At 42.7% G+C, this 14,918-nt stretch overlaps 1 protein-coding gene across 5 annotated transcripts in view; it reads right to left on the bottom strand.

Annotated features, from left to right (window-relative positions):
* Positions 1 to 14,918, bottom strand: part of LOC135494247 (unconventional myosin-XVI-like) — a 145,768-nt gene that overhangs the window by 33,565 nt on the left and 97,285 nt on the right. For 4 of the 5 annotated variants that reach the window (XM_064782096.1, XM_064782099.1, XM_064782100.1 and 1 more), the window contains 3 exons: positions 12,405 to 14,151; positions 10,479 to 10,601; positions 7,744 to 7,974 (listed from right to left, as the gene is read on the bottom strand). In XM_064782096.1, the coding sequence (XP_064638166.1) occupies positions 7,744 to 7,974; positions 10,479 to 10,601; positions 12,405 to 14,151 (2,101 nt within the window). The remainder of the gene's footprint in view (positions 1 to 7,743; positions 7,975 to 10,478; positions 10,602 to 12,404; positions 14,152 to 14,918) is intronic. The other variant, XM_064782098.1, reaches the window with a different exon arrangement.

Raw genomic sequence — 14,918 nt, 5'->3', positions numbered from 1 at the left:
AGTTATATTCGGTATTTGGTACATGTGCTTATAAATCAGCAAAAAATAATGTGACCAGTGATTTTGATGATCAATTGCACCATAATTCATAGTGAGGGCAACATTGATCGGCTTTAGCATTTGGGTGGCGCTTTTATACGTAGTATGGAAAGCTACAATCGAATGCAACAATGATTTGGGAAAAGGTACCTCAAAACTAATTTCCTTTGTAAGTGCATGCACGGATGTGTCCCATTACCTGCCAATCAAATGGGGACATCCTTTCTGTCCTACCATCGCTCTGACACTTCTCTTATTCCACTCGGGTTAGCCATGCTAACCCTTTTACAGGGTTTTTCACTAAGCTCCTCCTCTGCCTTGCCTGGGGCAGTGTCTCCAGCAAGACTTACAATATTGTGTAGTCACAACCGGAAGGGGGGCAATGTCACAACCAGGACTTCAACTACGGTATTCTCCATTAGGACTGACACAACCTTGGGCCGGTCTCCTCTGTCTCTTGTGGTGATTTTGCCCCACCCGTTGCCTTTTTCATGGCCTTCTTTAGGCATTGAAACTTATGTCCATGAATATTATGGAGATATGATCCTTTGTCCTGAAATACCATGATGGAGTTATGATCCTATTTCTATGCAAATACATAGTGTGGGAATAGAGTCCCCACTAGTCTGCACAGGATGGTCAATTACTGTCTATCCTATTTAATGGGTAAAAAACATATAATACCTGTATTGGGAGAAATGCATTTGTGGATCCTCTTTAAACCCTATTGTAATTTTCACTCGTTTTTCTCTGTCTTTGCCCTCTCCTACCAGATAGCTAATGACTATGCCATCCAAGGTCAGTTTGCATACTCGGTTGCACAAACGTCAGCCAATCAGCTGATCTGGAGAGCCAATCACGCTACAGCAGGAGTTACCGCTGTGCTTCGGACTTCATCGTCTTCAACTTTGGTATTCTCCGTTAGGACTGTCACAACCTTGGCACGGTCTCTTCCGTCTTTTGTGGCGGTTTTGCCCCACTCCTGTGCCTATTTATGGCCCTCATCATGTAACTTTTCTTGTAAATAACCCAAAATACTTCATGCTACTCATTATAAATCATTCAAGTTTCTCCGGGCCTACAGTTATCTTATTTTCAATAAATGTCACTCAGTGTCCTTATCATGTCTACTAGTATATCATATCGGTCATCTTGTCAGTTTGTATGTCCAGCTATGCGGAGGGAGTAGCTTGACCACCACCTCTATAGGCCAGACTATCACTATTTCACCAATTCCACTCGGGTTTAGCCATGCTAACCCTTATACAGGGTGTTCCACTAAGCTCCTCTGCCTTGCCTGGTGCGGTGTTGCCAGCAAGACTCTTACAATTTTGTGTAGTCACAACCGGAAGCCGGGAAATGTCACAACTAAGATTTCATATTATTCTTCAACTACTGTACGTGTTCTCCGTTAGGACTGTCACAACCTTGGGACGGTCTCTTCCGGCTCTCACAACCTCGAGGGGACACCACAAAATAGGCATACCGTATTTTTGCACTTTTTATCGCATGCCCTGTGCTTATAATCTTGGTGCAGTTATATTCGGTATTTGGTACATGTGCTTATAAGTCAACAATTAAAAAATGATGTGACTGGTGATTTCGATGATCAATGTTGCCCTCACTATGAATCCTGGTGCAATCGATCAGCTGTAGCATTTGGGTGGCGCTTATACATGTATTATGGAAAACTACAAGCAAATGCAACTATAATTGGGGAAAAGGTACCTCAAAAAAAATTATGCATGCACGGATGTGTCCCATTCCCTGCCAATCAAATGGGGACCTCCTTTCTGTCCTACCATCGCTCTGGCACTTCACTAATTCCACTCGGGTTAGCCATGCTAACCCTTTTACAGGGTTTTGCACTAAGCTCCTCCTCTGTTTTGCCTGGGGCGGTGTCTCCAGCAAGACTTACAATGTTGTGTAGTCACAACCGGAAGGCGTGCAATGTCACAACCAGGACTTCAACTACGATATGCTCCATTAGGACTGACACAACCTTGGGCCGGTCTCCTCTGTCTCTTGTGGTTGTTTTGCCCCACCCTTTGCCTTATTAATGGCCCTCAAGGAAAAAGTAAACTAGTTTTGCAACAGTTTGGGTGAATATTTCTAAAAATTGTACTAAGAACATAGTAGGTGGGCAAAAAATAACAGTCTCTGGTTCACACACCAGGAGTATTTGCTTTAATGTACATTTTGATACATTCCCTGGTACATTAACCTATTCTCACGGAGATAGTTATGAAAAATTGGTGTCCGTTTATTTTTTCCATGAGTCGGTGTATAGGCTTACTGACTAAACAAGTCAGTGCACTTCTAGTCATAAAAATGTCACAACCAGGATTTCATATTCTTCAACTACGGTGTTCTCCATTAGGACTGTCACAACCTTTGGACGGTCTCTTCCCGCTCTCACAACCTCGAGGGGGCACCACAAAATAGGTAGAGTAGGTATGCCGTGTTTTTGCACTTTTTTATCGCATGCCCTGTGCTTATAATTTTGGTGCAGTTATATTCGGTATTTGGTACATGTGCTTATAAGTCAACAAAAAATGAGTGATTTTGATGATCAATTGCACCAGGATTCATAGTGAGGGCAACATTGATCGGCTATAGCATTTGGTTGGCGCTTTTATATGTACATGTAGTATGGAAAACTACAATCGAATGCAACAATGATTTGGGAAAAGGTACCTCAAAACTAATTTCCTTTGTAAGTGCATGCACGGATGTGTCCCATTCCCTGCCAATCAAATGGGGACATCCTTTCTGTCCTACCATCGCTCTGGCACTTCTCTTATTCCACTCGGGTTAGCCATGCTAACCCTTTTACAGGGTTTTTCACTAAGCTCCTCCTCTGCCTTGCCTGGGGCAGTGTCTCCAGCAAGACTTACAATATTGTGTAGTCACAACCGGAAGGGGGGCAATGTCACAACCAGGACTTCAACTACGGTATTCTCCATTAAGACTGACACAACCTTGGGCCGGTCTCCTCTGTCTCTTGTGGTGATTTTGCCCCACCGGCCGTTGCCTTTTTCATGGCCTTCTTCAGGCATTGAAACTTATGTCCATGAATACCACGGAGATATGATCCTTTGTCCTGAAATACCATGATGGAGTTATGATCCTATTTCTATGCAAATACATAGTGTGGGAATAGAGTCCCCACTAGTCTGCACAGGATGGTCAATTACTGTCTATCCTATTTAATTGGTAAAAAACATATAATACCTGTATTGGGAGAAATGCATTTGTGGATCTTCTTTAAACCCTATTGTAATTTTCACTCGTTTTTCTTCGTCTTTGCCCTCTCCTACCAGATAGCTAATGACTATGCCATCCAAGGTCAGTTTGCATACTCGGTTGCACAAACGTCAGCCAATCAGCTTATCTGGAGAGCCAATCACGCTACAGCAGGAGTTACCTCTGTGCTTCGGACTTCATCGTCTTCAACCGGAAGGCGGGCAATGTCACAACCAGGACTTTAACTACGGTATTCTCCATTAGGACTGCTACAGCCTTCGGCCGGTCTCCTCTGTCTCTTGAGGTTGTTTTGCCCCACCCTTTGCCTTTTTAATGGCCCTCACCATGCAGTTTTTATTATGAATAACCCAAAATTCTTCATACTGCTCAATCATTATAAATCATTCAAGAATCGCCGGGCCTACAATTATCTTATTTTCAATAAATGTCTCACTGTCCTTATCATGTGTCTATATCATATCGGTCATCCTGTCAGTTTGTAAGTCAGGCCATGTGGGGGGAGGGGGGGAGTAGTTCAACAAAAACCTTTATAGGCCTGACCACCACTCTGGCATTTCACCAATTCCACTCTAACCCTTATACAGGGTGTTCCGCTAAGCTCCCCCTCTGCTTTGCCTGGGGCGGTGTCTCCAGCAAGACTCTTACAATTTTGTGTAGTCACAACCGGAAGGCGGGCAATGTCACAACCAGGACTTCATAGTCTTCAACTACGGTGTTCTCCGTTAGGACTGTCACAACCTTGGGGCAGGCACCACAAAAATAGGCATTTTCTATCGCATGCACTGTGCTTATGATGTGAGGTGTTACCAGCGAATGTTGAACACTCAAATTCAGCACGCAGGCCTATGCCCGGTGTAATAGGAATGGGTATCCTAGGAATGCAGGACCCAATAATAGCCACGTATTGTCAACCGTTCTGGTTAATGATTTGGTAGGCGAATGACGTTTTCAGACTTATTTTGCACCCTGTTGCACTTTAGCCGAAATAAAAATGTCCCCATATATTTTCTTTCAGTTGATACACTCCAAATGTCCACATATAATGATGATGTTTTTGTGCACCTTATGTCCCCATATTGACAGTGTGTGTTGTACTCCAAATGTCCACATATGATGAGGATGTTTTTGTGCACCTTATGTCCCCATATTGACAGTGTGTGTTGTACTCCAAATGTCCACATATGATGAGGATGTTTTTGTGCACCCGGTGTCCCCATATTGACAGTGTGCGTTGTACTCCAAATGTCCACATATGATGAGGATGTATTTGTGCACCTTATGTCCCCATATTGACAGTGTGTGTTGTACTCCAAATGTCCACATATGATGAGGATGTATTTGTGCACCCGGTGTCCCCATATTGACAATGTGGGACGTACCTGTTTAAATGGTCAAATTAGTAATCAAATTTATCAGACAGATACCTTATAGTCTAATGTTACTTCATGAGAAGTTATTATCTTGTAGCCCTAAGATTAAGGTGGTCCACATTTAGGGGGTTTAGAGTTAACGTCCCCAATTGCCACCTTATACACGTATGTGTGTGTGTGTATTATGGTTATAACAATGTAATGGAAAAGCTGGACGATTCTGGTGTGTGTGCTATGGTTGTAACAATGGGCGATATGAATAAAGACTAGCAAATGCTTTTATCTAAGATTCTATGTACATTTACACAAGGCCTTTCTGTAGAAAACTGAAGTAAAAGCATTTGCTAGTCTTTATTCATATCACCCAATGTGTCCTGATGCCTGATCTAGCACATCTGATCGGCAGTGAATTAGGAGACTAAGGAGTGATGCACGGCAATTCAAATAATTTGGCATTGTACGGTGAAAAGGAGGGAAAAACTCAACCCTGCACAGCTGATGCAGAAACAATCCCTGGATTAGACATGAGCTACAGATTAAGATTCAAGTTAAGAGACATGAGGAATATTGTTTAAACACTACTATTGCTAATATAAATGAAATGGCCAGGGCCATTGTGCTCACCTCATGTGGAGGAAAGATGGATAAAGAGCATGGTATTGTGTCACGTAGTGTTAGGTTTGATGTAGGTCCAAGCAATTACAATTTCCCCAAAATGGCCAATTTACAGTACATTCGACCTCTGTGACCTTGAAAAGTAGGTCAAATCAAAGAAGACCCGGGTGACACATTGAATGGTTGTTAGAATTAGATGTACCTATGATATAAAATTGGTGCCAATCGGGCAAGTCATTACTAGGAATAATGGCATTTTGAAGAATTTAGGATTTGGCCCCCTCCCTGGAGGCCAAACGGCAAATCAGATCGCACCAAACTTCGGTACCTGAGATCACCTGACCAAGGGGTACATGTGTACTTAATTTGTGATCAATAGTCATTGCAGTTAAGAAACGTGCCATAGTTACGGCCTGACAGCGAATTTACGCCATTTGACCTCTGTGACCTTGACAAGAAGGTCAAATTAAAAACCTGTGTGACATATACTGTATGGTGGTTAGATGTACCCATGATATCAAATTGGTGGCAATCGGGCAAGAAGTTAAGGAATAATCACATTTTTAAGGTTTTTGGATTTTGCCCCCTGGTGGTCAAGTGGTGAATCATATTGGACCAAACTTCGGTCCCTGAGATCACCTGACTAAGGGATAAATGTGTACCAAATTTGGTATCAATAGTCATTGCAGTTTAGAAACGTGCCATCGTTACATCCTAACGGCCAATTTACACCATTTGACCTCTGTGACCTTGAAAAGGAGGTCAAATCAAAAACCCGGAGGATATATGATGCACCTTTGCTAGAAGTACCTACCATATTTTTTTCAAAATTTCCCGACTACTATTAAGGGAGATATTGCATATTTTCACTCTTAACGTTTGGCCCCCTGGTGGCCAAACCATGAAACGAATCGGACCGAAACTTGGTCTCCAAGGTGTCATTACATAAGGGTACATGTCTACTAAGTTTCAACTCAATAGCCCTAACAGTTACGAAACGTGCCCTGCTAACGGACGACGGACGACGACGACGACGACGACGACGACGACGACGACGACGACGGACGACGGACGCCACGGTATGGGATAAGCTCACCTCTGCTAAGAGGTGAGCTAACGAGGGATACCAATACGATCACTCGAGAAAGTGCATTAATATCTAACCTTAACGATTAACAAATGCCATTGAACAACCACTACCAAACAAGATGAATTACTACAAGTGCTGACAAAAGTACACTGCAGATAATACAGATAAATATTCTAAGATATCGGATAAATGAAACGTTCCATGACCACAAAAGATCTGATCCTAAGAAGCCAAGACAATTCAGCCAGCAAAATCATGCTGCAATCAACATCTAACATGTCTAAAGAAATTCATTTATAATGTTTATACTCCTGATATTGCCGAAGACATCATACAATGATGGCTTACATTGTACTGCAACACTTTAGTGCTCTCAGAATTGGAACCTGAAAGTCCCCCTAAAAAGGGGGACAAGTCTGCCAGCCAGCAGAAACATGCTTCATTTCATGATATTTGATTTTCGTACAGGACTTCTATTTACCATCGCTTGCGAGTCGAGACTAATGTGACTCAACGAGTACAAGTGCTATACATATGCTGAATATTTTCATCACTTTTCAAATTATTATCATGAGGTAATGTACATGCAAAAAGGGAGCAATGTTAATGGGGAGGTTTAGATGTAATGTGTATTATCATCAGAGGCCATGCAGATGACATCATCCCAGTAAAGATGCCATATTGGACATCAAATTCATGACCTTCACCCACCTGACACACTAAACTGTCTGTAAAACAATGGCAGTAGTTAGGTCGAGCGACGTCAACCATGGCACTACCCACATGTAGCGTACTTTGCGGGTGATGTCAGCAGGATCAAGAAGACGGACTGACGTCAAAAACAGATGCAAGAATGATGTCACTCCATGGCCCTAATTAGGGAATGGTAGTGCAGGATATTAGTTTCAAAGCATGCCATTAGCCATTACCAACTTCAAACCTGACTACAAAAGAAGTTACTACTGAAGCGAATATTTCAAAATGGCCAAAGTGTTAATTCAAAAGCATGCCACAAGCCACTACCGGCATACTAGTAAACATGTTACTACTGAAGCAAAGTTTCAATATGGCCAAAGAGGTCACCTACAGCTTCAAATGACCAGTACTGTCCTGTTCACAATTAACCTTGCTTGCAACATGAAACACTGCACTCCATCTGTAGCATCTGCGCATGGATCCTGGTCGTGGTTTTCAAAGGAAACATAAACTCTATCTTGGCTCCAAGACGCAGGCCTAAATTTCTAGCTGGGGGCAAAACTTGCACTACAGATGACAGCAGAATGGAGTATTGCATACAGCATTCAAGGTTACTTTTGAACAGAACTGTATCACTAATGCCAGATTCTAAAAGTATTTTCTCACCTCCTCCTTTCAAAACTGATCGTCCTTCCTCCCGTTTCAAAAATTCTTGATACTGTCGTGACTCTTCTTCGAACGCTGCATCGATTGGTGGAGGCGGCAGTGGTAAGTCATCCTCGTCCACGCTGTCGTCTGGTATGCAGTTGTTCATGTGTTCATGTGACGTGGGGACGAGGTACGGCGTCGTCGAGACTGGGTAATATGATTGGGCGACTGGTGGTAGTGGATCAGCAGCTATAGGTAAGAGAGAAAGATTAGACCTAGAGTTACTTCAGGGTACTTCAGAGAAGAACAAATCGAATGCTTAGCTTTAAAGGGTTACACCATCATATTTTCTGGTGGGTCAGGAAAAGTACAGTTATGCATGCATGCAAATTTGCTAAAACTTGGTATGTATAGTATTTCTATATCTGACTCCACAACTGCAATGTTGAAATTTATATTCAGTACAAATTAAGCAATTAAATTTTTTAACAAATTTTAAATTTTTGATTTGATTAAGGCATACCGGTCGGCCTTAAGAGGACAATATAAGAGTTGTCAAAGCATGCATGACTGGCATTAATTGGGTATGCCGTTCGATCATCATCACAAATGTTGGATCATTTTGAACAAACTTTGTCTTCAAAATGGCTGGTATCAATTTGCAACCTCCGTCAACTCTGACCAAAACAGGTTCATTTCCTATTCTATAACCACACTTTTCTTAGCTGTCAATGTGTAAACCTAAAATATTTCAACTGATTAACATGCATTGTTTACAAATTTTTGCATAGTTAGCCGAGTTTACCAGTTGAAGAAGCAAGAGTTCTGAATAAATCCACATCACTTCCACTTATTTCAGTTATCATGCTCATTGTACGGGACATATCCTCAGACATATCCTTGTTTATCCGAACCCGAATCTGCTTCAAGTCACAGTTCACAGGTCCATGGATGCACTAGAACACACAGACATATAACACATCGCAGGATCAGCAACAGAAACTATCTACAAACTCAATACTAACATATCCCTTTGGTCAGGCGACGACGCGTTAAGCTACTGATAGCCACACTAGTAGACATGATGAAGACAAATGGCCAATTTGAAAATTCAATGAAATCGATAAATGTATAATGCGCTACATTAACTGTCCCAGGACCGAATGAGACCTCAACAAAATGGGATTTGAACCATATCCTCACTCAAGTTCCTTCCTGGTGCCTTTTGACCGGTGCCTCAGATTTAGTTTTCTGAAGAGAGGTAGAGAAGAATCCCCCATTGTTTTGTCAAGGTGTGAAGTAGGCCCCAGGCCCGCCACGATACTGTTAATCCTTGTTCTATTCCTTATCCTAATCCAACCCCTTCCTCAAGAGACCCAAGTAGGAGATTGGCTTATCCAAACATGTTGTTATCAGAACACTAAATAAAACAATAGCATCTTATTTGACAAAGTCCAGTTTTTGCTTCCACAAAAGATCCTTTTGAGGTTTTGGGTACCAAAGAAGCACTTAGAACATTGATTTCAACAAGCATCAAAAAGCTTTGATGGAGATGTTTCACTTTTTATGGGGGGGGGAAACTACCTCAACTTCGATTTTTTGTAAACAACACTGGCAGATTTTGCAGCTATGGTAAAAGATATATTTTCATTTTTTTGCAAGGGGGGAAGTGCCTCCCATTTGGATATTTTGAATAACATCAGCAGAGTTTCCATCATATAACTGAGACCCGGGAGAGATGCTGGAGGCAAGCCAAAGCTGTATCCCGATGGGATGATGGATGAACCATCATAAAGTATCACTTTAGGTCATGATGGCTCGAGGCATGTCTGCATGTCTGTAGTCGAAGAGCCTTGAGACAAAGTCAATAAGTACACCCTTTGGAATCAGCTGGAACCTTCCCAAGGATCTCCCACCTCTTCGACTTGAAGCAAGCCACCTCACTAAGGAAATCCAGTCACGTACCGAAGGCCACTACCAACATAACTAAGCTGCACCATTTTCTGGACCTTATGTCCAACTTACAGCTTCCTTACTGTGGTTAGGCAGGACACCCAAGGAGCCATGTTCAGATTTCCAACCTTTCTTTTCCTTCGGTATCGATAGTCCAAGACACGCTAGCTCGGTGAGATGGATTGCCTGTTTGATTCTCGGCAAGTTTGGAAATTGATTCTCCAGACCAATGCTGTTATAAAAGGTCTTGCTAGACCACCATTAGATGAATAAAAACATAGACCAGGATACGGTCACTGCTCCAAGATGAAGAGAAGGGGAAAACGAATGAAAATTAACTTACATGTGTGGTTGGCTAACGTTTTTGAAAGCTTTCTAACTGCCTGTTTCAATGTATATGCTGCAAGTCTTCACATAAGGATATATTCCAAACTAGATGAATGAGCTTCTAGAACTGTCCATGAGTGCCAAGATATTCTGAATTCAATGGGCCTCATCTGGAACCTGGTGGTTTAGTCAGGTACAAGTAGGCAGCCCATGTATGAATAACACAGGAACCCACAATTTTTGCATAATTCTGCAACGCCTGTGACGTAAGATTGCAGCTGAAATGACTACCAGCATATTTATATGCTGCAAGGTGAACTCAAGTCTTTAGGTAGATTTTGGTAAGAGTAGGGCAAAACACCTGTTTTGTCTTTTGACGTTCTGAAAATCGGCCAGAGTCTGCATGAAAAAACATTTTTGTGAGCTTCCCTCTGCCCCCTCTAGCTACGGCCCTGTTGACGTCCTAAACTTACTATCTACGGTGTCTCCATGGATCTCTGGTATAAAGCCTCCAGTGCCTCGCCGAAGTCTCGGGCCATCACGGATTTGAGCAAGCATGGCATTGTGCTGGTCATCTGGTGTTTTGGGCAACCTTTCTGCAAGAGAGAAGAGGAAAAGGTCATGTTAGAAAACAGCTGCTTATCAATTTTCCTCCAGGGTAAAAATTCAACATAGTGAAGGAGGAAAATCAGCAAGGCCACAGGATTACTGACAGCAATTAAACACAAAGATAGCTGAACAATATTGATCTATGGTAGGCCCACAAAATATGACATCTGATCATTTCATCCAGATTGGTTGAGAAATGAACTGTACAGAGCTGAAAGTATCCAAATTCAATGCACTGTGTCAATGTACACAAATACATAACTATGGACACTATAACATTTATAATGAGAAAATCCTGTTTGATCGCAAAGCAAGGTTTGATAACAACAATTTTAAAAGAAATCTGACTAGTAGTTTTCACTCCTGAGTCCCAAACCATGAAGACAACACCTTTACAAATGGACTTAAGAGTATATGTATGTAGATTCGTTCATCAATAGTGTTCGAAAAATGAGGAATAGAATTTTTATGCAACATTTTCTTGCTCATATTTCGAATGCTATTGATAAATGAATCTACATACATATATCAAACTAACGTAGCAGATGAACAACTTCACTACCGGACTTAAGAGTGTGGTTATGTGTTGGTGTTGACAACAACAAAAGCGTATCAGTAAATTTGAATAAATTGATGAAATCTAATACGTAAATAACTTTTACCAATTTTAGAATTCTTTCGCATCGGCATCCTTAAAACGTTTCCAAAAAAATATCCAATTCCAGAAATACGAAATATAATCCCAAACGAAAATGTTTAAACTTGCAATTATAACCACACCCCATCCAGTGCAATAACGCAACGCATTCACTTTCGTCCGAATATTCTACGCACACAGTTATTGCACCAAACTACCGGTTGAAGGAGACAGCGCAATGAAATTTTAATCGTCAGAATTTTTAAAACTTGCTGTGCAACAGTTGAGGCCAGTCATGGGTCATTGTATGTTTCTGATTTTTCCATTGACAGCCAGAGGCAAGTTGCTAGTTATGGTTGCATGGATAAAAATTCTGTCAAATGGCTCAAATTCAGCGGACGTTCACGTTTTTGCTAATTATCGTGAAAATGAAATCATGAAAAAGTACTTTTTGATTGAAAAACTGAAAGTGTAACCAGCCAAAAAGAAATGAATTTTTTGGGGTAAATTTTTGCAAAATCGCAAGAATAAAAACAGGTGCAAAATTTCGGCAGTTCACAGATACATAATTGATGTAGCATGAAGGTATTTACAGAGTGGGCCATGGAAGAGTTGATTAACTTTTAAATCTTTTACCGTCCTCTGGACATTCTGAACAATTCAGAACCAAACAACATCACTGCACTATCCTAACTTATGGATTCTGCTTGCTCTACCAACAAAGGTGTGCTAGTATCATACTTACTACTAACATTTTACCATTTTCAATTTGACAGGACGCGGTAAGGCTGGTTATTCAGTCATTGAACTCTTTCAAGTGTCTCGGGAGGCGATGGAGTTTTTATTGATCACAGAGTTGTAGGACACCTGGGGGCAACTGGATGAACTGGCATCGAGCAAAGTCAATGCAACAAGAAACTTCGTCCGCACACCAACAATCTTGTTATCATTCATCTCGTTAAATCCCACCAATCTGATCAAATGTGCTAGTCTGCGACAAACACTATGGACAAAACAGTGGGTGATATGAAAAAGGACAAGTAAATGCTTTTACTTCAAACTTCATGTACATTCATACTACACATTTATGTACAAGACAAGCAAAAGCATTTACTAGTCTTTATTCATATCACCCAATGGCAGCATCACCAACCTTTTTCTTCCTTCTTTTCCCGTTTCTTAAGTTTGACGGCTGCAATTCCAAGCAAGAGGTCCGATCCCGATGTTCCAGGTGGCATGACGTTCTTTGGCGCAACCGGTGGCTGCACTGGCTTCATCACTTTGTGTTTCTGATGCGGTGCTGGTTCCCGCATCATAGGCGGCGGGGGCACAGGTGGAGGTGGCACGCTGCAGACGGGAGGTGGCGGTGGGGGAGCTGGGGCTGGGGCAGAGGGAGGAAGAGGCTCCATGGGTCGTGTTGGTGGGGTGTGGCGTGTTGGGTGCATGTGTGGGGCAGGGTGCGGTGCAGGTGCAGGGGCTGGTGCTGGTGCACCGCCTCTAAACGCCGACGGTCGTACTAAACGTTCATGCGTGATAGACTGTTGATGTTGTGGCTCAGACGCCGTATACGTCGGTATTGTCTGATACATCGGTTCTGGAGCCTGTGTGTGGTATTTCGGCTCCGGTTTCGGAGGTGGTGACCTGTAGTTTTCCGGCTGCCCCGACGAACGATAGCTCTCGATAGGAGCAGGAGGTGGTGGGGGAGAACTCTGAGAAGTATTCCTAAACATCGACGGCCGTACTAATGACTGAGTCTCTATCCCCGCATTCGGATTCTCCGGGGCCGTGGAAGATCTAAACATCGATGGTTTGACATTATGTTGAGATTCTAAGATAGGTGGCGATGCCATTTCAGGTTTCGCCGCAGGTGGTGGAGGTGTTTTGTGAGTATTATGGGTGTTGTTTTGCGTCGACGGTGGCGACATCCTCCGTTGGGCGTTATTCATAAACTGCGAATGAGCTGGCGATTTGAGCATGGAGGGCTTGATATTTGATTGGACTACTGGTCCATCACTAGGGGGCGTAAACGAGCGCACCGGTTGCTGATTATCTGGTACAGGCGGTGGGGGCGACTCCGGTAATACCCCACCACTACCAACTCGTTGCCTCATCGATGTCGCAGGTGAGCTATTCCGTCGGCCATATGTAGGCGAGTAAGGTTCCTGTTGCTCGTTAAACCTCGCCATGCGCGGAGATTGCGGCCGGTACGACGACAGCACAGGCGACTGTGGCGTCTTCGGAGACTTCTTATTCGGTGGCGGAGGAGGTGTAAAGGATGGGGGCGGCGACATGTTTGCCTCTGCCTGAAACTTCTGTTGTGGTGACCGCCCGTTGGTTGTCGTATGTGAATACAATGGCGGCCTTCCCTCTTGCGTCTGTAGCGGTGGCGGGCGGTGTTTATTCCTCATCATCGCCAAATCCGGGTCTGTTACACTCTGCGATCGTTGATGCTGCACATCATTTTTCTCCATAATATGTCTCTGGTAACTATTAAAATCATTAATTTCCTCGTATAAATTACTCGTACTAGTGTTACTACTACTAGTATTGCTCCCGTTTGTATACCTAGGAGGTGGGGGTACCCCTGTCTTGGGATAAGAGCCCCTGCGTCTGTCCATGTCCATGGTATCCTGATAATGTGGATGCCCACCGAAAGAGGACGGCGTGGTCCTATCGTGTGTATTTTGCGACATGCTTCTCTGCAGCGCAATAGAATTTCGTAGCGATGCATTTGGCGCATCATATAATTGCGTAATCGAGTGTCGCTCGCCGGTGGAACCCACAGATTGTCTATCATACGATCCTGAGGAACTCCGGGAGTGACTACGCGAGTCTATCGTCGAATCTGGCGAAGGCGAATCATACTTGTCAAGCTGTCTGCTTGAGGGTCTTGAATTCTGCTGAAAAATAAATGAGATTTGATTAACTTGGCAACTTCAAATACATCAGTTCAAAAGGTTAACGCTTGATATACCTTTACTTCATCTTTGGCATTCGCTGAGCACTTGGAGGTCTCATTCTCTAAGGACTATTTCTCCTCCAAGGCACACGCCATGTTTATTGCAACGGTCATTTGACCTGTGTGGCTACTTTTGACTCGACTTCTCCCCTGGGTGACATCACTGAATTAGTCCCCCGCTGCTGTGTTTGACGCTATGATGTTCCTCCATTACATCCAGGGAATCATCTATAAGATGTCCTGCACCGAGATATGGTTCAAAGTTCTTTTGGTGCAAGACATCTTATTATAAACATTTGGTTGGAATTTTTTAAGACCTTGATAGCTTGTGGAGCTGTGTGAGAGCACTCAAATGTATTTTGTACAGCACATCAAAAGTGATGACTTCCAGTTTTTTTCCCTCAAAACATTGTAAATCGCAAAAAAGTTCCTCGACAATTCAGAGCTTTCTGAGCGGGAGATTTCTGAGCTTACAAGTATTTCAAAACACTGCCATAACTCAAGCACTTACAATTACCACTCAACTTGCCATGATAACAATAGCTATTCTGTGCATATTCGATAGATGACACCTCTTTAACTAATGTTTAGGTTTTTTGCACCAAAAGTGTGTAAGACTAAAAGTGCACAATGTATATATATCCAACAAAATAGTCAATCCAGAGTGACTAGAACTTTTGTTCACAACACAAATGTTAAAATCGAGAC

The sequence above is a fragment of the Lineus longissimus genome, chromosome 10 (assembly GCF_910592395.1).
Source record: "Lineus longissimus chromosome 10, tnLinLong1.2, whole genome shotgun sequence".
NCBI classification, from domain to species: domain Eukaryota; kingdom Metazoa; phylum Nemertea; class Pilidiophora; order Heteronemertea; family Lineidae; genus Lineus; species Lineus longissimus.
This window is presented reverse-complemented; position numbering and strand designations above follow the sequence as displayed.